The sequence below is a fragment of the Caenorhabditis remanei genome, chromosome X (assembly GCF_010183535.1).
Source record: "Caenorhabditis remanei strain PX506 chromosome X, whole genome shotgun sequence".
NCBI lineage: Eukaryota > Metazoa > Nematoda > Chromadorea > Rhabditida > Rhabditidae > Caenorhabditis > Caenorhabditis remanei.
The window spans coordinates 12363785-12390478 of record NC_071333.1 but is presented as its reverse complement, the minus strand read 5'-3'; the positions used below and the strand labels follow the sequence as shown (position 1 = coordinate 12390478).

At 37.8% G+C, this 26694-nt stretch overlaps 5 protein-coding genes across 5 annotated transcripts; 1 reads left to right on the top strand and 4 right to left on the bottom strand.

The window, feature by feature from the left end:
- Positions 1 to 1792: 1792 nt before the first annotated feature.
- Positions 1793 to 4822, top strand: GCK72_024446 (uncharacterized protein; the record flags this gene model as incomplete). The annotated part of the gene is made up of 16 exons (XM_053735892.1): positions 1793 to 1801; positions 1848 to 1996; positions 2122 to 2192; positions 2239 to 2421; positions 2464 to 2528; positions 2573 to 2637; positions 2684 to 2786; positions 2832 to 2990; positions 3035 to 3117; positions 3165 to 3232; positions 3279 to 3358; positions 3404 to 3691; positions 3736 to 3842; positions 3887 to 3959; positions 4003 to 4258; positions 4311 to 4822. The coding sequence occupies 16 exons, from the start codon at positions 1793 to 1795 to the stop codon at positions 4820 to 4822; spliced, it is 2271 nt and encodes a 756-aa protein (XP_053579458.1).
- A 520-nt stretch (positions 4823 to 5342) lies between these two features.
- On the bottom strand, positions 5343 to 6708 carry GCK72_024445 (uncharacterized protein; the record flags this gene model as incomplete). Its single annotated transcript, XM_003117706.1, has 7 exons — positions 5343 to 5490; positions 5547 to 5671; positions 5720 to 5963; positions 6012 to 6164; positions 6220 to 6340; positions 6393 to 6505; positions 6551 to 6708. The coding sequence occupies 7 exons, from the start codon at positions 6706 to 6708 to the stop codon at positions 5343 to 5345; spliced, it is 1062 nt and encodes a 353-aa protein (XP_003117754.1).
- Positions 6709 to 9119: 2411 nt separating this feature from the next.
- Positions 9120 to 12801, bottom strand: GCK72_024444 (uncharacterized protein; the record flags this gene model as incomplete). The annotated part of the gene is made up of 4 exons (XM_053735891.1): positions 9120 to 11449; positions 11636 to 11721; positions 12499 to 12572; positions 12646 to 12801. 4 exons carry the CDS (start codon positions 12799 to 12801, stop codon positions 9120 to 9122), a joined length of 2646 nt encoding a protein of 881 aa, XP_053579457.1.
- A 765-nt stretch (positions 12802 to 13566) lies between these two features.
- GCK72_024443 (uncharacterized protein) lies at positions 13567 to 15347 on the bottom strand (the record flags this gene model as incomplete). Its single annotated transcript, XM_053735890.1, has 9 exons — positions 13567 to 13624; positions 13694 to 13774; positions 13827 to 13945; positions 13995 to 14129; positions 14215 to 14343; positions 14417 to 14574; positions 14841 to 14913; positions 14971 to 15074; positions 15251 to 15347. The coding sequence occupies 9 exons, from the start codon at positions 15345 to 15347 to the stop codon at positions 13567 to 13569; spliced, it is 954 nt and encodes a 317-aa protein (XP_053579456.1).
- A 5423-nt stretch (positions 15348 to 20770) lies between these two features.
- GCK72_024442 (uncharacterized protein) lies at positions 20771 to 21162 on the bottom strand (the record flags this gene model as incomplete). Its single annotated transcript, XM_003118243.2, has 2 exons — positions 20771 to 20899; positions 20953 to 21162. 2 exons carry the CDS (start codon positions 21160 to 21162, stop codon positions 20771 to 20773), a joined length of 339 nt encoding a protein of 112 aa, XP_003118291.2.
- Between the last annotated feature and the right edge of the window lie 5532 nt (positions 21163 to 26694).

The following is a 26694-nucleotide window of genomic DNA, read 5'->3' as shown; positions in this document are numbered from 1 at the left end:
TGAAAAGAGAAGAAGGATCGGAAAAACCGGCACCACACGCACACACACACACATACACATGCATCACACTCTTACTATGCGCATGAGGGGACCCCACAGAGACAAAGATAGTGTGAGACTGGAGAGAAGAATTAGGAAGGGAAATCGATAAACGACAGTGATAATGACCGGGGATATAGTGTTATTGGCGAATCGGCGGCACAAGTGACAACGGCGGCGCCATTACAAAGACCGGTATCACATAAAATTAACGTCGTTTCTCAATTTCTCAAGTTTCTCCCTTCTTGGCTGTGTCAGTTCCAACAAGAGATAAATAAATGCTCAACAGGTGGTTTTTTGAATGACAACTGTTAAAACAACAAATATAAATATTTGTTTAAAAATATAGAAACAAGTAATTGGCAAAGAACAGATGAAAAACATGACACGATGACGACTGGATTATAGGATTACCCCTTCCCGCAGACAGTCAACAGAACACTGCCGACATGACCTCTGATATTCACTAAGGAAAATAATCAAAAGATCCTTAGATGATATTAAAGTGTTTACCTTAATGTTATATACTTGGATGGAAATTTTGGTAAGTTCTGCTATATTGAAAAGTTTTGTATATCATGTGTTACCTGCTTGTTTGAATCTAACTGATACACCAATGTTTTTAAAACTAAAACTGCTCTAATTTTTAATAAATTTTTTTTTAGATCGATGTGTTTTGTGTTTTTTTTTATTTCGACTATTTTTACTATAAATAAAATTCAAACATGAAACCACGTCCCATAAAATCCCATTGAAACATTAAATTTTGATGTCCAAAATTTAACGAAATTGAATTTTTTAAAACAGCCCAAAGATCAAAAAACTAATCAGATGTGATATGACAGATAATGACACTAACGAAACATCGAAAAAAAAAACCAACTACATCTCATGATATTTTCACAGTAAAAACTTTGAATCCATCAATTTTCATATATAAAATGACCAGTTATGACATTACATGAGACGAAAATTGTATTCGTCGGTCCATTCAAACGTGATACACGTTTTAACAACTTCCGTATTTTTTTTGGGAAAAAATAATTGGTCTTTTTCGTCTTTTTCTTACTCATTTTCATTCTTTTCCCGAAACATCCGTTAACCTCGACATGAGTGACTCATAGCGTTATTGCGAGGGACTTTGTTTCTGCAAATGCTTCTATTCGCATACAAATCAATAAGTGTCCCAAGCATTTTATGATGACAATCGAAACAGTATAATGTAGCCTTTTCCACCAAATTTTTAGTTCCTTTTTTCCAAATTGTTGGTGTCAGAAAAAAAACCATTAAACCCATTTTGTGAAACTGATTTTTCCGATTTGCATATGTATGGTCTCGTGGCATAGCTCACCTGCACCAGGCACTCCCTTTCCGTACCATAAAACGATAAAATTTCTGAATCTAAGCATAATTCGGTACCTCGGTGTACCTGCCACCGCTCCTTTGGCACCCGATACAAAAAGGCTCGCGTTGAGCACAAACATACAATATGTTTTCATTTCCACTGATATTATCGGTGTCAATTGTTTCCGATCACAGGACGACCCTGTGTTATCAGTTTTAACCCGATTTTGGGGTTTTTCTGATGAAACAGTGGGTGTATTTTCCACCAGCTTTTCAATAATAGTATCTTTGACCACGCTAATCAGCTGCCTCCCCCTTGTTTGTAACTTTCCGGTTGAGTAATGAACTTTTTTACAGCCGTTCTCAAAGAAGTACTTAAAGGAAGGTCTGCTGCTGGTTCATTTGAAAAATGAATCAGGTAACTTTATTTTTCAACATTTAAAAACTATAATTTTTGTTTTCAGCAACAGTACGACGAGCTTCATGGATATCGGAGGCAAGACGGCGAGAATTGGGTGAAGCGCAAGGTCAAAAATTTTGGCCTTGTCTTCACCCGAAACGGGTGCAAAAAGGCAGTGAAAAGGAGACTGCCGATTCTGGATTGGTCCTCCCGGTAAGCGTTTTCAAAACATAACAAAAACAATTAGTTGCAAAGTAGTGTAATTATTAGAGTCTTAGAACTTTTGTGGTAGAATTTTTGTGATGATATCCTAAATTCAAATAATATTTTTTTTTCAGCTACCACAAAAGCCAACTCTCCGCCGACATCTTCGCGGGAGTCACCACGGGCATATATAATGTTCCGCAAGGTATGGTAATATAATTAACTTAGTGCTTTTCAGCGTTATTTTTCAGCTATGAGTTATTCTACGCTTGCGGGTCTCCCCCCTGTTCATGGGCTGTATGCCAGTTTTTTTTCTCCAATCTTCTATGCCATCTTCGGATCATCGCCTACTTCCAGCATTGGTGTCTTCTCGATCACCTGTCTTATGGTGAACAACTGTATTGAAAAAATGCAACACGGAGACAATGCCATCAGTAAGTTGACAATAAAAAACAAGAAACATTTTTAGCTTTCAGGATTCCCTGGATTGACTTCCATCGAAATTATCACCAGCCTCTGTCTCTTGACTGGACTCTTTCAGGTATGAGTGGTTTACAACATCTCTGATAAGCTTGAATCTTTTAGACAATCATGTCCGTCTTTCGTTTTAACAAGGCCATGTTGTTGTTGCCAGAGTCTTCCGTTTCAGCGTAAGCATTTTTCGATTTCAAAACTCACAAAGAAGGTTTTTTTCAGAATCACGTTCTCTGCATGTTTCTTTGGGATCGTCAATCAAATCCCAAAAATATTTGGATTTTCCGTGCCACACAGAAACGAGTTTATGTTCAGCTTGTTTCATGTGAGTTTGCCATATTCTCGAAAACCTCGATCTTCTAATTTTCAGTCAATGTATGATATAGCCGTGCATATCCCAAAACTCAATGAATGGACAACTCTACTCTCTGCTGGATCGCTTATATACCTCATAGTTTCGCAAATGTTATTTGAGCCTCTATTCAAGAAGATATGTAAGAAGTTCCCGTTTCCAAGAGATCTTATTTTGGTATGTACCACAATAAGAAATAATAATTCACTTAATTTTTACAGATGACTCTCGCTATTACCATATCGTATTTCTTGAACCTCGATGCGAAATATGGAGTTCAAACGTTACGAACTGTACCTCGTGGGTGAGTATCTTTTAGGTCACGGCAATTATAATCAAAATCAGCTGCAGGTTTCCTCATTTTGGCATTCCGAGAATTGATCTATGGATAGTTATTTGGTACGACGCTGCATCAATTGGTAGGTTTTTATTGAAAAAAAGACGAAACACAATTGAACTTTTCAGCTATTGTTGCTTATTCGGTGACTATTGCTATGGGACGAATGTATGCAAGTGAATTGAAATATCGGCTGGATACTAATCAGGTGCGACATTTCACTAAATAGTTAATCTGACATTCAACATTTTAGGAACTTCTTGCACTGGGCATAACTAACTTTGGCTCTTCTTTTTTCCCAGTGTTTCCAACTTCTTGCTCTTTATCCAGAACTGTGGTGAACAAGGACAGTGGTGCTAGAAGTCAACTGTCCGGAATAGTCAGCGCTCTCATCATTTTGGGAGTTATTGAGTTCTTCGGTGTATTTCTAGAGCCCCTCCCCAAGTGCGTGTTAGCCACCATTGTGGTTTTTGTTGTTCGCTCACTTCTGAAGAAATGCTCGGAATTACCGTACTTCTGGAGATGTTCCATAAATGACTTTGTAAGTGTTTTCGATGTATTTCCTATCATATTTCTTGTTTTAAGTGGATTTGGATAGTCACAGCAATTGTCACTCTGTGTACTGATATAGCCCCAGGAGTTTTTGTTGGAATGGCGTTCGCGTTGCTCACACTTGCTATTCCATTTCTACAGTCAGTTTGATACTTGAAAAAGCTTGTATAGAAATTTATTTTAGGCCAACTACCAAACGCCTCGGACAGATTGGTGAACACGATTTCAAAGCAAAAACTCATTACCAATCAGCAAAGGTATGTTTCTGATATTTTTTTTTCCCAATTCATGTTTTTCCAGGAAACCCCGTTCCCGATCATTCGTTTTGATGCGCCATTGATTTTTTGCAATGCGGAAAAGTTTACCGACATGATCAACGATGAAATTTCTGAAAAACGAGAAAATGCAGCGAATGGTTCCCTAGAGGGATGGACAGCAATCATTCTGGACTGCCACACTTGGACTTATACTGACTCGATGGGAATGGATGCCGTGAAAGAGGCTAACGATTGTCTTCACAGATTTAACGCTATACTGCTGTTTGCCAATTTGAAATGTATGTTTAGAAAATCAAAAAGAATTAAAGTTATTATTAAAATGATTTGCAGCATCCGTCCGTCGTCAGTACAGAGCTGCTGGTCTAATTGAAGAACGTCCAATTGACGAAGAAGACCTTGAAAAAGAGGAAAAAAGAATTGAACAAGAAGAATCGAGAATTCAGGAAGAAAAGAAAACACTTTCTTCTGTCAGTATGAAAATGAATAGGAACAAGAACAAATGTGCTGAAGCAAACGTGGAGTCCGGAGGGCACGATGATGAGGATATTTCTCATATTGAAATCAAAATCTCTCAAGATCAAAAACAATTGGCTGAAGATGAAAAGAAATTGGTTCAAGACAAGAAAACCCTGGTTCAAGTCAGAAATGAGCTGAAAATGAAGCAGAAAAAACTTAAGGAATTCAACAAGTTGTCTCCTGAAGATCAAGAGAAGAAGAGAAACGAGGAGGTGAAGAAAATTTCATACAATCAGATATATCCCTCAATACAAGACGCTTTGCACGCCGCCCCCGAGTTAATCACCAAACAACAAGAGTTGTTCGATATCAAAAAAAGCAAGTGAATGATTGGGTCTGAAGTATATCTGCCATCAACATGGGTTTGGTCATAATATCTTAATTACTGTGGATTAATTTTATCTTTTTCTATCATTTTTTATATCAAATTACAATCATTGAAACATTTCGAATAAAGACATTCAAATATCGGAGTTATGTATTAATGACACCCGGACAAAAGTTTCAAAGTTTTTTGTAGGCACAAAAAATTTGGTCGAATTTTAGAAATGATTTCAGAGAGCTTCTGAATTGAATTGCTGTGGACAGTGGGATAGCAGGTAAGGAAGGGACGTAGAGCTAGAAATGGGTACGATTTTTGAAAAAAATAACAAAAAATGACAATGTTGGACCGAAAACTGTGGAAACATAAGGCAGCTGGTATACAAAACGGTTTTAATTGGGTGGTTACATTATGTTGATTACTTGTGTTTTAGAAAATTAAGCACCAAGACGAAGAAAAAAACAAAGGGATAGAAATGAGCAATGGCATGGGGCAGTATAGATGATATCAGTTTGATTGAATCCTTATTTCGGACCTGGACTCATCGATCTTCTCTGATTCTCGACATCACGGTCCTTCAAACTTTCTGAGATACGTTTTTTGAGCTCGGTTGGGAATCTGTCATAGCATCGTTTGCATGTTGGCTTCATATCGAATTCATAGAATTTCGTTCTGTAATGCATACCGTTTAGAATATTATAAATGAATAGAGAAATGGTTAAACTTACTTCTGGTCCAACTTCTTATCACAGAAACTGCAGGCAAAGCATTTGACACACCACGTCTTCTGAAGAGCTTGGAACACTTCTCCACAACATGGATCTCCACATCTGAAGCAGAGGTTTCCGAAGAGCTACAACAAATGTACTTTAGTTTTTCACTCTTTTCACTTTTCAAGTACCTTGTGGAAGTGCTGTTCGCAGTATGGAAGTCCCTTTCTCTCGTAGTGACGATGTCCCAGGAACGGCTTCTCACACACCGAGCAGACAAAGTGCTCGACGTGCCAGTGCTTACCCAAAGCAGCAATGACACGCTCCTCGATTGGTCTGTGACAAGCTCCGCAAATTGGGATTCCCATTGTGTCGTGACATCTCAGACAGTACAACTCGCCGTTCACTTCACGAGATGCTGTTGTGAGTTCCACGCTACAATTAAATAATTTATATGTTTACAATTATAATATGTGATCTTACCTGCATCGTTTGCACTTGAAATGATATGGATGGAAGGAATCTCCACGGAACTTGATGTGCTGTCCATCATCGATCATAGCATGGCATTTGTGGCACACATATCGTCCATGACCTGCTGCTTTTTCTCGTTCGTTACACTCACGGCAAAGCGCTCTGAAATAATTTTCTTCCTGTTTCATTTTTTTTTCGAATCTCTTAATCCCCTTACCTCCCAGCATTTCTTAAAAATCCAACGTCGGCCAACTGTTTATTGCAAATCTCACAGCAGAAACAAGCCGGATGCCAGCTGGCATTCATTGCCTTGATCACTCTCCCAACAATGAACTCATCTAGAAAATAAAACATTTATGGCTTTGCGTGTCATCTCAACGCGATACTCACTGCATTTTCCGCAGCACGGAGAAAAAAGGACATGAAAGTCATGCTCGCAATACTTCCTTCCTTCGTACTCAAAATAAATTCCGTCTGGGAATGGTTCGAAGCATTGAGCACATCTGAAATATCAAAAACTTAATTTGAATTACCACAAAACAACTTACACAAAACACTCCGAATGCCAAACTTCTCCGGAAGAGTTGACCATTTGATCTTGCATCGAGAACCCATCTCGACAACGCACACACACCATGTTCTCAAAGCCATGGGCGAGGTCGCCGTTGATATGGTTGTGGTCGGGCTCCATTCCGAGACACACCATCTAATGGTGAAGCCCTGAAAGCAGAAACGATCGACTATGCATACAGATGGTAAACGACTAAAGGTAAGAAAGGAAAGCTAAGAAAAGAAAAAGAGGGCGAGTAATATGAAGACAAATATGTACAAACAAGGGAAAGCCGAAGAAAGCATAGAGTGTACGGGTTTATGGTTTCGGCGTAGAAAAAAGGTATTTTAAAATCGATAGTCGGAATATGGAATTAGGAGAAAGAGAGAACACGCAAAAACAATTTGCCTTTGTTGTGCTAATTTTGGCAGCGATGACATGTATATGGTAATTTCGAAAATAATAAATACCATTGAAAACATAAAAAGAAGAGATCAAGAGAGAGGGGAATCTTTGTAGTCGTAGAAAAGAGAAAAGATCTTCAAGAGAAAGAGCAAATGTGCCAAAGGTATAGGATGAGACGGGTTGACATATGTGTAAGAGAAATCGGGGGAGGCGGTGGCGTGTGGAAGCATTGGCATTGCATTTTGTGTAAAGGATGAAAACGAACCAAGAGATAGAGATAAGTGAACAACAAAAGTGTGTGGAGCACAACAGATTCAACCGAGATGCCGCTGAGTCTCTGCCGTTTCTTTCCTGACTCTAACTCGCAAAGTCTTCTCCGAGCAAGACGAGATCCGATGTGTTGATGATCAGTATTGATCGAGAAGCAGAAGATATGAGAGGGTTGTATGAGATACGGAGAAGAAGGGGGATACACTTCACACTTGACAACATTTTTGAAATGGGTGAGAAAATGGGTGTTCGGACGGAAAAATCGCAGAAATCCGACTGGTTATTTTTGCCAGATTTGCACTAGTTTCTCGCGCAGACGAAGTCAGCGAGGCGATGCTTATTTCTTTCCCGTCAAATAGTGAAACATTGGGCATTGCGTCAGATATTTTGAAATGCAACAATGTTTTCTTTACTTTTATGTTTTTGTATATCACAGCACCAGCTAAATTCTCATGACTTATTGAATGATTGAAAGGAATGACTCATATACTGTGAGCCAATGGAAATACAGTGTGAGAACAAAAAAACGTGTTGGTAAAAACGAACACCCACATAGTGATATGGGCATTTATTGGCCAAAAGAAAGTGCGCAGAATGTACAACTAAAAAGAGTGAAGAAAGCGAGAGGCAACGCGCGCGGCGGGTTGGCCGACAGCCAAGCGGGGGGTCACAGACTACAGCCGCAGACGTAACAACTATAGAAATAGTCCGCGATATGGAGAGACATAGAGATGGGTTGCGTGCGTTGGGTCACATTAATAGCCAAGTATTGCTGCTCGTTGATACTCGGAACAGGCCGGACAAGCTTTTTCTAACACATGTTTATAGACAGTTGTGAGAGCGACTCATCAGAAATGCGAATGTTGAGAGGTAACAATGCATTTTAAAGATTTTCAAAAAATTTCGAAAATAAATCGGGTAGAGGGAGACGGCTGGCAGATATATGTCTTTGTCCTTCACCTTTGGTTTTATACCTGTCCTTCGGCAATCTTAGTCATCTAGTATCATATCTCATATCAACAGGTGGAAGCATCCAGAAAAATCAGGATTTGTCATCTGGAAAACAATGACAATTCGTGAAAATGATGACATTCGAGAAATACCATGGATTTCGTCACATGTATTTCACTGTCGAGGTCCCGCCACCTGTCTCCCAGCTGGTGGTACTTGTATAGAAATTCGACCGTCCTTTCAAGAAGATCGTAAACTGATTCCTCAGACCGTATAAAAACGAAATCACATCATAATGACTGATGAACATCTGCTAGGCATTTTGTGAGAAGTAATCCGATTTTGGATTTCCTACAGCGAACATACATTCTGAAAACATTCTGAAATGGTAAAAGAACGGAATTCAGGTTATTTATTTTGGAATTGGAAAAATTGGAGATCGAGTTATTTTTCAATAAATCGGATAGGATGAAAGAGGAAACATGACGGGTAGAGTATGACAACAACAATGCATTAGCGTTTGGGGGGATAAGAAAATAATGGAATATAAAGAAAAATAAATCACACAGACATGAGGAGCTAGAGATGATCAGGAGGAAGTGCTATCATCTTTTTCAGCGCGATCCTCTTTTTCATTTCCTGCCCAAAGTGGTTTGACCAGTGCAGATAGATTTCGGTCCATCTCGTTGAAGTTGTACCGTTCGTTGATCGTCTTACCTATCGGATCAGAAGTGCTGAAAGAACATTTTTTATTGTTTAATTACGACGCTGGCTTGAGAAGATTTCAAAAATGTTAAATCTACTATAATGCATTGAAAAACATTAGGGTTTGGAAATCAGATTCAACATTTTTCAAATCATGATATAAAGTGCTCAAACTCACTGTGATGTGCAGAAAGAAGCAGAAAGCGGAGAAGAAGAGGAAGAAGATGCAAGAATAACTAGTAGTTGAAATTGCGGCGTGCCAATGCTTCCGCTTTGATAGATGCGGCAGAAACCACAGATTCCCGAGAATCAGTTGAATTCATGCTTTCTTGGCTTCCCATTACATTCATATGTTGTGGATCTGCGGGATCTTCTTCTCTGGCAATTGGAGCTTTTCTTACGCCAAATCTCGCCACAAACTTTTTACGCATTTCATCTTCCGCCCTGACAGTGGCATTTGAATCCGTACTTCCAAGACTTTGAACACTTTGTCCGTCACTTGAAGCAGCCATTATTGTTTTGGAAACCACATTTGATGGAGTCTGAGTGAAAAACTCGTGGCGTGCCTGCAGATTTCTTTGCGATGGAGATTGGGGGATGATTAATGATTGCGGTTGAGAAAGTAAATCTCCTGGTGTTACATTCTCATATATACTCCGCTGCGTGGCTGTTTGGCGTAATGAGCCTCCCGAAGGGCTCAGCTTATGAACTCCAGGAACTTCATGTTGAAGTTCCCGTTGTAGTTGAGGAGATTGTAAGGGAAGCTTCTGAAGTTGCTGAAGAAGTTGCTGCTGCTGCAAAGCTTGAACTTGTCTATTGAGCATTGCTTCCTCATAAGAGAAGTTCATTGGACCAGCTTCCGGTGGAGGTTCGAAGTAGCCACTAGCAGATCGAGGAAGGTTGTAACCAAACAGCAAACTGTTAGATGCAGAATCTTCTCCATGCAGCTTACTCATTGAACCTAACATAGTTCTGTCAAACATTTCGTAGCCACCTACGTTCTGTATCTGCACTCTCGGGTTTACATCCGTTCCCAAGAAACTGTGTTCATTTCTCAAGTAGATATCAGCACCTTCCACATCTTCTGCATAATAACTGTTCTGAGAAAGTGTGTCTTCTGCATCTTCCTCTTCATTCTCTTCTTCTTCCGACTCATCATCTTCATAGGGAACACCTTCATTTTGATCATACTGCATTTCTCTTCTGAAATCATATCCTTGAGCAGCGAGAAGAGCAAGTCGCTCCTGTTCTTCAAAGTCTTCCAAATCCTCATCATCATAAATGTCAGTGTGTTCTTCTTGTTGACGATTCTGACCCATTTGATTATACATTTGTGGATCCTGTTGCTGCAGCATTGTCAATTTTTTCTTCATCTTTGCTTGACTTGGTTTTGACATCTCATCATCACTCATTATTGCAGCATCGTCCTCACTGGAAGTGTAAACACTGCTATTCCTTTCAATTTCATGAGTTTGAACTCGGTCGTTGAATGTCACAGATTTGAAAGATCCTCGAGAAAGTTCAGACATACTGGAGTCTCTTCGATCGCCAATATTCTTCTTCCTTGGCTCACCATGTCCTGTTTTTTTGGAAAAAGACTCTGCTTTCAGTTTCCGGACGGAGGAATGAGTGGTACCTGATGGAGGACGGCCTTCATTCCTTGAGTCCTTATCAGTGGTGTCTTCTTTTGAGGATTGCTTTTTTACTTTCTCTTTTGAAATTTTCTCAGTCGAATCTTTCCTAATTGTCTCCTTGGAACTATCACTTTCAGTAGTTTCATGATGTTTCTCCTGTTTTGACTTCTCCTGAGACTTTGTTTTTTTATCCTTAGAAACCATAGTGAGAGTTATTGTTGCCTCTGCTTTTTCCTTTTTCTTCTCCACAGTCTTCATCTCAACTGACTCATGTTCTCCAACTTCTGATATATTTGTGGAACTTCCCTTCTTCTTTTTCAGCTTCTTCTCTTCCTCCGCTTCTTTCTTCTTCTGGGCCTTTTCTAACTTCTTCTGTTCCTTTTCCAGTTTTTTCTTTTCTTTCTCCAAAGCTTTCGCCTGCTTTTTGTCCAACTTGGAGTCTTTTGCATCCTTGAGATCCTTCTGATCAGATTGAACAGAGCTCATTGACTTATTGTCACTTCCACTATCAGCCTTCTCACTGCTTGACTGACTCAACAGATCTGGATCCAGTTCTTTGATGACACCAGTTTCACTTGTAGATTCTTTCCGCTTCTTCCTATTCTCTTTCACTACATTTTTCTGCTGATTCGACATTTTCTCCCAGTCAGACGTTTTGTATCCGGTTCTTCCCTGATCATCACGATACCAAGCGGGGTTCAAAAGCACACTCTTTGACATTTCACTAGAATCAGTTCTATGGATCCTAGCTGGTTCTGTGGTAGGGGAAGTTGCAGAAGACGAGGCGAAATTTGGATTTGTCGACGTTTCACCTCCATCCAATGGTGCTACATGTGGCATCATTCTGTTGGCAATCGCCTGTTTGAGCAATGAATTAGCTCCGGTTCCTGGAGCTTTGCTGCTTCGACGAGATTGTTGACCATAGCGCGAACCTGAACACATGCTCTGTCGGGCAACTTTGAAGAAACTGATGGGTGCGAGTGCTTGATTTATGACAAGTCTTCTTCGTATAAAAAAAGAAGAAAGGAATGCGATGCTTCAGAAATTGAGTGCTACGGAAACGAAAAAACCAAGCAACCACATACTAATAGTGACAGGAGAATAGTAATTGTTCTCACCTGGGTCCAGCTGACTCGCTGATGTTTGGGACTGACTTGGAGCTGAGATCGGCGGCACTGCGGAGTGAAGCTGCGCTTCTCGCATGCTGGAAAATATGAAACATGTATGATTGAAAGCTTCTAAATTGAATTTTGTCACAACACTACAAGTTTTATAAAATCTATAATCTTATAAATTACATATGGCCCATCTTCTATATGAAGACGATTTAACAGTATAAATAATGGTCTTGTAACTTTTACAGCTATCACTTCAATTACGTTATTCTAACTATAAAATGTTTAAAAAACAATTAGACATGCACTTACCAAAACTGTTCATCTTTACTAATAGGAATATTTCGAATAGTGGGAGTATAGACCCCTGCAACTAGCTTACAACACAAATTCATTGTAATGTTTGTGTTTGGATTTGATAATGATAATACCACAACAGATACACTATATCATGGATATATGTGTGTGTGTGAAAAGATTTGAAAAATAGCACAAAATCGGCTGTTCTTTTTCGCACTCTCTTCGGTGTCAGCTGTTGATCAATGGAAGAAACGAAAAGAAGACAGGAGAAAAGGCAAGTGATTGTGAATATTTCAAACAGACTTCTTTTGCTCCTTGTTCTTTTTCTTCTCTTTTCTCTCTTCTCTGTCTTTTTTATAGTGATATTATGTAACGGGGTCTCAATTCTGAGATCTAAGCGGTCCCGCTCGTTTGTATGTGCTATTCCAACACGTAACATCGTTTTGCTTATAATAAAACGATCGAAAAAGTATGATGGAAATGTTCGAAAACACATGGTGCGTGTTTATAGAGTGGAATCAGCCGGCTCTTTTATATTATAAACGGATTTTCATTGTTACTATTACCTGCGGAGCAGCGGACGGCCACTGGTGGTTGTGGTGCTCGGGCCGGAACCGGCTTGAGATGGATGGTATGCTCCCTTAAAATATACGGATGTGGTCAGAAAACAAACCATGAATAGCTATTAGTATATGCGTACCTTTCGCCCTCACCTGAGAAGATCCAAGTCCTCCCCCACCATGAGAGTGTCCATGACCACCGCCACCGCCTTCCCCTCCAACCATTCCTTGTACCCAATCAGGATATTTATAAAGACAACACGATCTTATTTTCTTCGGAAGAGCAGGGGGTTCCTCACTGAAATTCATATTTTGGGAATAGGTTAAATATTAATTTGAATATGTATATCGTCGTGTTACAAAACACGTGTTGACCTGTTGTAAAAAATGTATCATTCATTTTTCGAATTTGCAGGTGCTCTTCCGTTGTAAGTCAAAGCCACACATGACTTATTTTCTGTTGCAGAAACATGTAATACTCGGTGTAGGTATCATATTTCATGTAAGCCAATCCATAACAGTGATTCGGTGACAATGATATGAGACAGTTCATTGAAAAAAAGTATGTGCTGGTGAGGGAATATTGAACATTCAAAAAAATTGTACAATTAAATGTAAAATCATAAAGAGATTCGGGAGTTTCTATTGAAAAAGCCAGCTATTAAAGTTGAATGGCAAATAGAAAGTAATTCCATTGAAAATTTGTAATAAGCAAGTTGGAGGATGGACGTTATATCACATTTTCAAAACATGAAATGTTACTGTTAGAAAAGAAATAATAGGACAGGACAGGGAAAACATACAGGAAGGGATTAAATGGGTTCACCGAGGTTACTCAGTTAAAAATAATGACTATGTATTTCAAGAGGAAAATTTGTAAGTTGTTATGACCAGTGTCTTTGGAACACTCTAAGTTCCTTGTTGAAATTATTTAAGGGGAAAAAATATTAAAATTCGATTTTTTTTGGTTTGTGAAAGATGAGGTCACTCAAAAAGATGTGAGAAATGAGATGAATTCAGAGAAGAAATGATGGAAAGCTTTGGAATATCACACGTGTGTGAAGCGTGAAGTGTTCAAGATGAAGACGGTATTCCACCGGCTTTTTGTTGTTGTGATGCAAAATTGTTATCACTGCAATTGAAGAGAATGAATAAAAAGCAAGGTGATTTGAAGCAAAAAAAAACTTTTCATTCAACTTACACTTTTGCTGCAGGTCGTTGGAGGAAAGCGCTCAGCAAGTCAATCGGGAAAGGGAAGATGATTGTTGAGTTTTTCTCGGCACTAAAATATAAAATGGAGTTTTGAAAACACAGGATGAATAACTATAACTTACGAAATACTGTTCAATGTTTGCAAGTAACGGAGTTGAAGAGCAGATGGGCTTTCAGCAATGACTTCGGCAGCTTCCTTGAGTGCACGGGACGCTTTTTGTTCTCCTTCGGCAACAATGACCTGAGAATTGTAGTTCAGTAATAATTGCTAATAGCCGAAAAGTTCCTACCTTGGCTCTAGCTTCACGAGCAGCTTCAGCTTCAGCTGCCATAGCACGTTGAAGTTGTACTGGCAAACGGACATCCTTAACTTCGACTCTCTCGACTTTTACACCCCATGGCTCAGTAGCTTCATCCAGAGTTGTCTGCAAAGAATTAGGATAATTATTGAATAACATACAAATACTACAATATGATGACTACAGATTTCTGGTAGTGCAATGAACATACCTGCATTTGATGAGAAATGGCTTCTCTGTCTGAGAGCATTTCAGCGAGAGTTTTAGTTCCGAGAATGTTACGAAGAGTTGTCTGAGCAAGAAGTTTTGTGGATCTAGCAGCGTCTTCAACATTGGTGACCTGAAAAGAAAAACTAGCATTTGTTGTTTTTTAAGTGAAAACAGAGCAACTAAAACATAGTTTTAGTACTCACCGAGATAGTTGCATTAGAAATACGGAAGTAAACGACAGCATCGACAGCAACAGTTACAGAATCTTTTGACAGAATTTCTTGTGGAGGGACTTCGAATGAAAGGACGCGGAGATCAACTTTCCGGTAGGTGTCAATGCATGGAACAATGAAGAATATACCTAAATTTTGAAAGAGTGAGTTTTGAAAGAGTGTTCAACTATGTACATAAAACTTTTGCTTTTAGTCTTCAAAAAAGGACGCAAAATTAAAATGACCAGCTGTCAACCATAGTCAGATTCAAAATTGAAAGCAAAAGTCTTATACCGATTTAAATTTTAAATTTTAGGCTTGTTTGTCGAAAACCTTTCACATCGGTCCCCCAGACAAATGAAATCCGCTCAAATTTCTTGCAGGAAATCCATTAGCCCTAAAGCTATAAACCAACCTGGTCCTTTTGCACCACCTGGCATGAGACGACCAAGACGGAAGATAACAGCTCTCTCATATTCTTGAACTACCTGCAATTATACAATATGAACCATTCAATTATCCACTTTCAGTTTCTTTTCAATTACCTTTATACACATGCATGCCGAAATTGGGAGAGTGAAGAAAATGAGAAGATAAGAGAGGATAGTGAGAATCCATCCACAGACTCCAAACTCATTTTGAATGTTGGCTGAAATATAAATACATTTTTCTTTGTCAGAAATTCAAAATGCCCCCAAAACCACCCCAGTCCCAGTTTTGTTTAAATGATCCCTGTTATATTCAATCTTCATAATAATTTGTTTATTTGAAAAATAAAACAAAAAACACATTTTCTACATTTTTGTTCAGTCGCTAACATCAAACCTTCAACATGAAAATAGTCCTTTTTTGCTGGCAATATCGTTGTCTTCGGTGACGAATCGGTACCACTTGTCGTGGCGACCGTTTCGCGTGTTTTCATTCAGTTCGAAATATGAACTCGGGATGCGAGGAAGAGTGGACGAATGGAATTGTAAAAGAAGAAGGCAACACAGCTTCTTCTTTTCTCGTTTTTCTTAGCTTTGGCTGCCAGCGGGCATAAAGCGACGTTGATATCAAATGACAGCACCTAGGTTTCGTTGTACCTATATTTTGTCCCTTTAATTCTGTTTTTTTTTTTTTGTCGAGAAATTACAGGCCTTGTTTTTTGAAGAACGTGCTTCTTCAAAAGCAAGAAATAACAAAGGATGACAAAGAATAACTATGGAAATCCAAAGAAGCAAATGATCATTGTTATCAAATAACATTGTGACCATGAGCAGACAGATTAGGTCTTAAAAAGTACTAAGGATCAGTGACGAAGACACTCCTTAAAAATAAGAAATCAGAATAGCATTGAAAATTTGTACCAGGAAACAGAAAATTGCATCCGATCTTATCAGGGTTCCTATGGTTAGTGTCAACAAATATAATATCACATCATCGTCCGGACTAATATAATGTTTTAAAAAAGTTTGAATCCTAGTTTTAAAGTTGAAATAACTTGTTCTAACTCAACAAAAGATCCATTATTAGTTTTCATAACGTAGAAAACAGCTGACGTTCTATAAGTGATCAGTTCTGATTAGTGGATCATTGCAGGAAGAAAAAAGATGTATGTTCCTTTCCGTTTCTGTGAAAAAGAAGTGAAAATAGGAAAATATCCGGTATGAATATATATTTTTCAATATTTCAAACCGATTTGAATCTTGTTTTATTGAAAACAAAAACAAACAAAAAATACAAATTGTGTCTGGCACTTGGAGAAAAGTAATTATATCATCAAAACTAAATTTTGGAAGGGACCTTCGGCCTAGCATCTCATACTTTCTCTTCGCTTCAATGAATTAATTCAGAAATGAGAATTTTTGGGTTTTTATGAGTGTAGTTATACAATGAATGACATATTGAATGGGGTCCTACTGGTCATGTTAAAAAAAAATGTGTATTCCAAGTTTGTATCAAAAGGAAATAGAGAAAGTGTGCTCTTCAAAAAATGAAATAAAATTGAGGAATCGGAACGGAAAGTTATGAGGATGAAGTATATCTCTTCTATCTTTTTTTCAACGGAGATCCCGGTATACGAAAAAAAAAACTGAGAGGGTACTTAGGATTTTATGTGAAGGTCCGAGTGAAATGAAAATGAAGAATTGTGGTATGATTTAATGCAACCTCGCCAATCTCCACATTGCACTCTTTCCGTACAAAAGGCGGATTGAAGAATTGAAAAAGTGCAACGGGTGACAGACGACGGGAAGAAAAAATTGAAAAAGTGAGTAATGTTGGCGATGGCTTTTTGGCTGAGTTTCCTGACTTTTTTATGGGTTCGTCGGTTGCCGTTGTTTGGGTACTTATGAGAAAAAGAATGGATTATTAGTAGGCGGCAAAAAGGTTTGGTTTTTTTTTTGTTTTGAGTTTTAAGCTTTTGAGTTTTGGCAGACACTTTTCATATTTGGAAAGTGGGTGAGGGAGCAGACGAACCCAAAATTCGCGTTTAAAATTGAAAAGGAGCCAAACAGTACATGATGCTTAAAATTTAGTTTTGATATAAAAGTGTTGGCATGAGATCAAGAGACATTCGCCATAAATACGTTAGTATCCGTCCGCAGGATGAACAAAACGTATGAATTCAAAAAGGCGAAGTGTCTTGTTCGTGCCATGGTGATATTGAAGATTAGTAGATTCTATTTCATTCAAGAAAACGGAGAAAGATGAAAAACAAAAACATCCGAGGGAAGGGGATAATCCAGATGAGTAACGTAAGTTGACACTTAAAAAGTGAGCGTTCTTATTCGGAGAATTTTTCATTTTTCAAAAATCCATTTTCATTTTTCAAAATCTGATTTTTGAACAAACTTACTTTTTTGCATAACTAGGTGTACTGAGAAGACTTATTCGGAAGCATATAATGAAGAAACACACTTAGCATATAATAGCAGCCATTGCCTGCTCATAGAGTAGAAATCCACACATGTTTTGATTTTACGTCTTGTTTGAATTTAGTTTTGCTTTTTTCTCACTTTCGCTTCTTCTCTTTTTTTTGAAATCTGAGAGAAGTTTTTGCAAAGTTTAACCAGTACCAGATTTCTTGTCGGACTTCTGATCGTCTCTGCGTCGCATGTGAATGATAGGTGTGAAGAATATCTCTTGGTATAACATTTTGAGAATACGAGGCTACTAACGATGCCCCAATGCACAATCATATGTAGGAAAGTTAGTCCAAATTGAATAGAAAACAGAATATAGTTATGAAAACATGTTAGCTGTCAGTCAAAGACAAAAGAAAATAACACAGTGGGTGGGAAGTCATTTTAAGGGACCTCTGGGAGTTGGTCCACATTCTTACAAATTGGACAAAAAGGGCAACTTGAAACAATAGGACATTATTTTTCCTGAGCCTCAAGTGCCGGGTGTCCAGATAGAATTCTTACCTCCAAGCGGCTCAAGCGGTGGTTTTTTCACATCGGTAGTGATACGTGGAATATAAGGTGAAAACTTGAATTCTCGTGGTGGCGGAACGGAAAACTTGCGTTCAACCGGATCGTCATACATAACTTTTTAGGTATGTCGTAGTGTTGTCGTTTGGGAATCCATGAACATGGAAAGAAATGAGCTATATTAAGTCGTATGAAGGTTCGAGCGGTTTGTAAAGATCGCTGCATAAATAGAAGGAGCAGAAATAAACGAAGAACAAAATTGAGGATGTGACACAAAATGAGACAAGAAAAATGATGCATTCTCATTCAAAAACCTAATAACAACCATAAAAAACGCTGCATGAAATGTAAGTGTCAGCATTTGAGGTTTAGTTTGGATTTATAGTCGAAATTTGAATTCGATTTCCAAGATTTTGAATGAAAACTCGAATTGAGTGGGTCTCGCAATCTAAATCACAAGCAAGAATGGAGAAGAAAACAAAACAAATTTTCAATCGAGACTAAGATGAGATCTGACTTTTATAAACAAATGTACACTAGGCTAGGCTGGATTGAAACGAATAAAATGAACTGATTTATCACTTGTTTGTTGTCTCTTGACAAGAAAACTGAACAAAAACGGAAGGATTGAGGTTTCGAAAATAAATGGGAGAAACTCGGAACTTGTGGGGTTAACAGTTAAGCCGTTCGCATGAGCAATGAGTAGATTTTCTTCCAGAAAAGGTTTTCGAAATTTGAAAAAAGCGAGAAAATAGTGACAAAAAGACAAAACTATTATGTTTTGGTAAATGAGACATATAAGAAAAAGACGAATTCATCTCATTTTCTTTTCTCGGTTTCATCCTTTTTTCACTTCAAATTTCATTTCGGTTCAAAATTTGCCATCGTTGCGTGACGTCTATTAAAACTACACCGCAACGTCTTCTTGGACGCCATCAATGTTGCAAATATGTTAGATTTGGATAGATAGCAACAATGGGGTGTCAAGACTCGTGCTCTTACACCTTTTTGTTGATGCGTGCTACTTTATCTAAAAGAATCTGAAATGCAGAAAAAAGGAGGACGTCAGCACTTTTAAGCTTAATTAAAGATATCCAGAGGAGAGAAGAAAAAGGAAAAAACTGGGTTTGTTTGATGTCTGCATTAAAAGTAAACACAGAACAACTGGAAAAAGAAGAAAAATGAGGATACTTTTCTTCCTAAATCTTGTTTTTCGCATAAAAAAGTTCCGAGTGTGACTAACTTCTTCCAACTATGTTTTTGTTGCAGGCTTCCACAGTGATAAACTTTTTTCACTCTGGAAAATTACTTTTCTAGAAAGAAACACGAAAACATCGTTTCCAAAATGTAATTTCGCATTTTCAGACAGAAGATCAGTTAAAGTTGCAATTTGTGAGAAAAACAGAAGTAGAGAACATAACAAAAAACTGTTCCAAGAAAAATGTCGAAAATTCTAATCGTATTTCGGAACGGAAAAAGTTCAGTTAAAATCTATTTTTAGCAGAATTCAGGTTTAAATAACATAAAACTACAGTATGCTTGAAGCATTTAAAAAAAATGAAAACCCGTTTTTTCTCCTTGATCGAAAGCCAGTCCCCAGAATTCACAAAAATTGTCAAAATTTCCTTAATTGGAGGGCCAAAAAATTGATCAGCCATCTATTTCAGCATTCTGAAATTGAAGATTTGACACTTCAGTCTTGAAATAATAACAAAAATATTTTCAGTCTGGATATTCAGAATGATACGTCTAAAACACAGCCTGTTTTCAATTTTTATCTTCTTAGAACGACAAACTCACTCGCATACACAAAAAAGGCGATAGGCAAGGGAGGAAGATCGGGGGTCCCGGAAAAAAACCGACTAAGTTGAAAAAAACATACAAATAACCGGGCAAGAAAAGAGAAGCTTCTTTTCCAGAGGCAATACATAAGGCTTATGAAAAAAAGAAGAACGAGGTGAGTAAACTATTTTTCAGACACTAAAGGGGTTCTGAAAAAGAAAAAGGAAAACGAAACAAACAAGTAAAATTCTCATTTACTTGGCTACTGCTTATCCGTTAAATGAGTCTATTATATTTCTCGTTACTCGAGAATCTCTGAGCACTGACAATGGCTAGCATGACAAAAAAGAATGAAAAGAAAAAAAAATAATTTCACAGTAATTTCAAAGCGTGACATTAAAAAAGGAACGCTTAATCGTTGTGGTTCCACGATAAGTGGTAAACAATCGTACTAATATTCAATTACTATTCATGAGTTCCTTCACGCCTTGCCACTTTTTTATGCTCTCGGATTGAAGTCGATCAGTCTAGTTAATTCACCTAACGCTAAGCCACTGATTAGATGCTTTGCGGACGTTTCATAGAGAACGACTAGTATTTCGTTCTGAAGAAATAAAATGATTTCCTTCCGCAACTAAGTGAAAGAAGAACAAAATGGGAATTCACTTGGACCACCAATTCAGTAATACTCTTGCCTTGTTTTCCGGTGTTCCGTTTTTAGATTTCTTTAGGGGTTTCAGAAGTGTTTACAATATTATAAATTTTTAAGAATGAAAGTGTTTGATAGAAGAATATATGGAACATTTTTAGCGGTAACAATGCTGAGAAAGGAAAAATGAAAAAATAACAGCGTGACGACCAACATGTAATCAGAAGTTCTTTTTTAACTAAAAATTCGTTCTCGTCAGCAGATTCGATGAAGCGGGAATTTTCAAAGTTCAGCGATAATGATTTTGTTTTTAAAACTAAAATATAAAGCTCTTATATACTTTCGACATGCATCTTTCCCAGTAGTTTATACTTAACTACTCAAATTAAAAAAAATTGATACCACCGTTCCAACTAAACATTTACATATATGGACTGATACTTCCTCATAGACAGAGTGAATAATCCAAACGTTAGATAAATCTTGAATTAATAAAAGTCAAGTGTCAAAGTATAAACCTTTTTCATCCCTGTCGGTGTCTCTGGCCATCTCCACATGATTCTTCTTGTCCTGTTTTTCCTTCCTAACTGAGTCATCGTCGCTATTGGCAGAGATGATTGATGTACTCTAGAGCGGAAACAAAGATAATCCGGAAACCAAAAAATCTAATAGACACACACCTCTTCTAGTTGTTGTAACGTCCTTGTGGCCATATTCTCCACTTCATCAGATGATGTTGATAGTAGATCATCGTCTTTGGAACTTGACGATGGAAGCATGGCGCCTTCTTGTTGAATACTAGAGTTCCGTTCGTTGCTAACCAATCGGGTTTCAACTTTGACAGAACCGTTGGAAGAAAGTGAAACAACCGAATTGCGAGCCGATGACATTGCGGTGCTCATAGATTGAATGTGTGGACATTCAACTACAGAATACAGGACTAGGATTCACGAATGACACATAAACACTTGGAATAGTGGGATGTACTCTCGAATGTATGGATTTCCATGAGCAGACTCATGGGTTGGAGAGACCATGAAGACGCTCTCTTTTCTCCGACCGTTATATGACGTCTCTGATCACAAATGCATCGAAAACGGTTCAGATATAACAGTGCAGACTGCAGAGCATGTTGACTGGCGTGACTCAATGGTGTCTATCGGAATGCAAGAGTTTTGGGAGAATTTTCTTTTTTGAAGACAAAGAAACTTAGATAGTAGGACTTACATGCATATATTACGACGGTCTTTGGAGTAGTAGTTTCTTGGAAAAAAGGTCAACGATACTTTTGAAGGATGGGAAATGTGATAGGGATCATATGAGAGACTTTTGGCAGTTTTGAAGGAACAGGAACCGGCACAGGATAAAATGATTTGAAGAATCAAATTGTTCAAGATAAATTTTTATCTTTCTACAATGCCCATGTTTTATTGTTTATCATTTTAGATAACACTTTTTCATTGTCATTTAAGAAGTCTAACTTGTTAGTCACTTCCTTTTTTTCTTTAAAAAAAATATTTTTTCCGTTATTCATAAGAATACCTCAGATAGACACTTGTTTTTCGAAACATCTAATTCCTTCCGATTCATTGACTTTTCATCAATTGCTCTTTTATTCTTTCCTTCCTCATCACTTCTCTTTTCGTCGTATTGTTTATGTGTTTCCCACGTATCTGTCAAGAATAACTTTCGAAAAAGACACAGAGTAGGATTTGAAGAAACCTGAGACGACTCTCCCCTTATTTTCAAAAATCAAGTCGAGTGTTTCATGGTTTCCATACAAATCCTTCTGAACTCATTTTCTGTTAATACCTCTCGGTTTTCCCTTTTCTGTTTTGAACTGCTGGTATACAAGTTCTCAACATTTGTTGTTGCTACCTGAGAGTGCGGAAACGTGTCATTCCGGCTATAAATGGAAAAAAGAGAAGTGGAGAGGGGGACTGCAAAAACACATAACGTGTGAAGGATGTATTTCATGTATGTATATGTTGTACGTTATGGAAAAAGGATGTAAACCAATTGAATCAACCTTGCGGGGGCTCCGGAGATATTGGAAACATTCGTTGAATTTCAAAAATACTATGTTTGCAGAAATGATGATGATGATGATTTGAATGTTTTGCAGAGATAAATGTTCTCAATAAACTATTCCCGAGTTCTCACTACACTTTTCTACAGAAAGTACACTTTTCCCTCTTGAGAAGAGGTTTATGCTCTCAGTCCTTCCTTAGCCTCATTAACTCATTCGCTTCTTCGCCTCCTCGTTTTCCCTCAAAGTCAACCCCCGGCAGAGATTTCCTTGATGCGCATAAAGGACCTCTCTTGTCTCCAAAAATTGTTCAGTCATCACGCTATCATGCCGGAAAAAGCAGGAGCGGCTCGGACAACATCAGATGAAGAAGAAAAAATTGTCTCAAGTAGAGTATGGAGAGTATCGCCGATTTGATGAATAAAACAGACTTTCTTCTTGACAGCCTAACCCGACTTTTTGTCTCTTCGTTTTTTTTTTCGAAAAAAGTTCTGTTACGGAAGCAGGTGACGTGACGACAGAAAAATGAGAAGAATAAGTGGGTATGTCGAATTTTTAATCAGAATGCTATGAGAAGCAAGCATTGAGCCGCAGAAGTGCTTTCTTTAAAGTCTTCTCCCCTTTTCCATATGTTTCTCGGTGACGAACACAGAATTTCTAAAAGGAATTTACCCACAATCTAATTTTAAATTCCATAAAATCTGGGAAGATTGAAAACTCAACACTTTGGGTAATGAGTGACATATTGGTAATAACTGGTTAGATAGAAATAACATTTAGCTTGTTTTTCAGTGGATTGAAATTCTAGATGCTCTAAACAAGCAATTAAGCGGCAAGACGAGTACTGCTCAAGAAAGTTACAGAATTTCAGGCTTCTAAGAAGCTAATCAACAACGGATAAACTCAATCTGTTTTCGTTTTGCTGTCTTCAAACGACAAGTGGAACATTGGACAATCACATTTTTTGATAAAATTACAAGTTTTGGAAATTCAGTTATAATAAAATTTGATAAACCGAAAATTGACTAACCTGATAATAAATCAATACGTTGGCCTGAAAATTTGCCAATTAACTGCGCTGCTTCAAATATACTGGGCGGTGTTGGTTTTTTCGGGTTCCTTCGACTGTCCGCCATCTCCGCCATTCTTTCTCGGATACTTCGTTTTCGACTCATTGAGGATTCTGATGGGGCGTGAAGACTCGAGGCAGCAGATAATGCAGAAAATTTTCGAAGTGATCCTGCACTTGAACACTCGTCCAGTAGACAACTCCCAACTTCGAGATTTGACTCCATAATTATTTTAGGTTAGTCGAAGATAAATAATGCGAGAATAAGAGCTAGCAGAACAGTACGGAAGAGAGTATAGTGATATAATACAGTTATTAGGGATGTATGAATACTATTATGGTAGGCGTATGCGCGGGAGTTGTTGGACAGAAGGTGTCTAAAGATGAGTTATTGAGGCCTCTCCGCCTGCGCTGTGCCACACTCGCGCGAGCACACGTTTCTTAGCGCTAAGGGGTGGAGCCGAATCGGCTAATGGCTCAATTCGCACCCCGAGAGCAATTGGTGCGTTTGCCTCAAAGACAAGAACGGATGTATAGGAAGCTGTTTTTCGGGGCAGTTGACTGACTCGACGGGGAGCCTCTCACTCGGTCCAATTAATTAATTTGTTGAATTTTCGGCGACGCATTTCTCACTCTTCTCGCGCGGCGAGGTGGCGGTGGGGTAAAGAAAAAGTACACCGCTTTTGGAACACTTAGCCAGGAAAAGATCATCGGTTTGAGATGAAAAACAAAAGGGAAGATCCTCAGGGAGTTTGAGATTGACAAGCAGATCAGAACGGAAACATCTAGACTTTTCGATGACTTTTTGTTGACCCCATTTTTCTAGAAAGAAAAAAACAAGTCGATGACAAAAATTAGAGATGATTCAGATTGTGAGAGCATATATTCCTTTGATGAGCAGTTGGCTAATCCTCTGCGTAGGATATTACAATTATAGAACAATCTCTTAACAGATGGTCCAATTTCAAAATCTATAGGACAACATACGTTCTGACTAGAAATTACTCTGAAATTCTGCCTGACAAAGTATGTTTCAAAGTAAAATAGAAACAAAAATAAGAAAACTTCTAATGTTGACCTCAGCCAAAATCCAACGAAGTCCTAGTGTCGTTCTCATTTGAAATGATCACCCTTTGCCATTCAATTTAATCAAAAGCCAACCTACGTTCCACCTGTTTTATTTCTTTTCCAAAATGTGCACTTCCCATCCGCGGTTAACTACTACAACCGATTGATACTCCTCGCCGTGTGGATTCTAATCAACAAAATGGACCTTTGAGGCCTTCACTTTTTTCTGCTGTTTTCTTGACGAGCACCGACCGAACTACTTTCATTTTATATTGCAGAGAATATTCTTGGAAATGTTCTCACTGAAATTAAAAATTCACCTACACCTCCGAGTGAAAGCACTGCCCGACACTAGTAAAATAATGCGAAGTATGTGTACTGATTTAAAATTCTTGTTAAATTTTACCGCTCGTTGAGGAATGAGAAAAAAAAAACCTTGGATTATTTTTTCTCTTCATTTTCACTGTTGTAGGTGGAGAGGGCACAAGAAAGAAAAAACATCTTGAAGAAGACACTCAGTGTTGAAAAATGGAAATAGAAACAGAAGCGGGTGTTGTTTTTGAATTGCTTTTTTTTCAATGTTCTAATTTGAATTCCTTCTTCAGATCTAACATATTTCTGGTGGCATAGTGGAGAAAACGGAGAAAACGCATTTCGAATGGAAATCGGACCCATTTTTGGCTTATGTCAGGATCTCAAATGTCTCTAACTCAGCATCTCAAATCTCTATGTTTTTTTCTGTCATCGTTCTCAAAAATGATGGGGGAAGCTAGGAAAACATTATTTGAAACATTCAAAATAAACCGTCTTTTGAAATGAAACTGGACATGGAATGTCAAGGCACCGGAAATTTTGTGAAATTAGATGAACTATTGTGGTTCATTGTAAAATTGAGTTACTGAAATGAGAAGTCGAGAGTTTTGAGTGAAACTGAAATGTGGAGCGTCCAAATCGTTCAAATACTTAAGAAAAGAAAGACAAAAGATACACAAAAAGAAACGGAAAAAACAATTTCAAAGTCTGGAAAAAAGTGATGTAAGGGGTTCGCTTTCTACAAAATTTTGGTTGAAGACTTCGAAATTGAATTAAACGACTTCTTTTTGATTTTTCATTGAAAAAAGTATTTCCATTTTCAAAAAGAATAGTAGCATGCTTCTCATTTTCTTTGTGGGCGATTTCGTGGACTCAAGGAATTAGTGAAGAAATTTATATTATAAACTTTGACAAAATATTAGGCAGCAAGAAATGTTGAGAGTTTCAGTTTATTGCTAATGCGATTTTGAAAACTTTTTTATTTCATGAAAAAAAAACTATTTTCTTTCGAAAACTTCAACTCAAAAACTTTTGGTAAAATAAACAAACGCTGATCGATAGCATTGGCAGACTAAAATAATGACTTATGCCCTTTCGAGAAGCTGTGTCGCGTGGTAAAACAATAAACTGGTGGAAAGGAGCAATAATTCACGGCTGCATGAAGGAGTTCACAAAAAAGGGTTCAAGAAATCCGGAATGCTTGGAAAAGAACAAAAAGACTTCTGAAGAGGTTCTGCTACACACAGATTGATGTTTCAAAAGGAACGAGTACTTTTTCCGGGTAGAAATGTACGGGAATCCAGCACTTGGAACCTGCTATTACATTCCAATTATTCCATCAAAAAGATAAACGGACTTGTTACATACTGACTTGTAAGCTTTTTTTAGAAAACAAAAAAAAATTGGGTAGCAAGATTCCAGGTGAAAAACCTCAAGAAACATTTTTTAGGTTTTTGTTGAATATTCTAAAAGTTCGAAAGAGTACCAAAACTCAAATTTTTCAAAAATGAGCACACTATAAGATTTTGAAAAAAATTGAGAGAACAGTTCCGTTTTTTCTGAAATAAACATTTTCTAGGTTGCCTGCTTTGCGGAAACGAAGTTTTTGTAGAAAATATCTTATGCCCGAAAGAAGGTCAGAAAATTTCAAAATTACTGTACAAGTAAATAATTTCTTGTCTAATAAATATAATTACACAATTTATTACAACTGATTTATTATGGTAAGTCCTGTGTTAACATTCGCAGCTCAAACTCACTGCCACTAGCACTATTATTTGCTTTATTTTTGATTGGTTGTCAGAAGAACATCTCTTTGTATCCTCCATTGCATAACAAGTGCGTACTTGCTTCGCGCGTCAAAAACAACAAAAATATGCACAGAGTAAAAATAAAAGCGGAAGTGAGTAAAAAAAACAGAAATACACAAGAAAAAAGATGCCA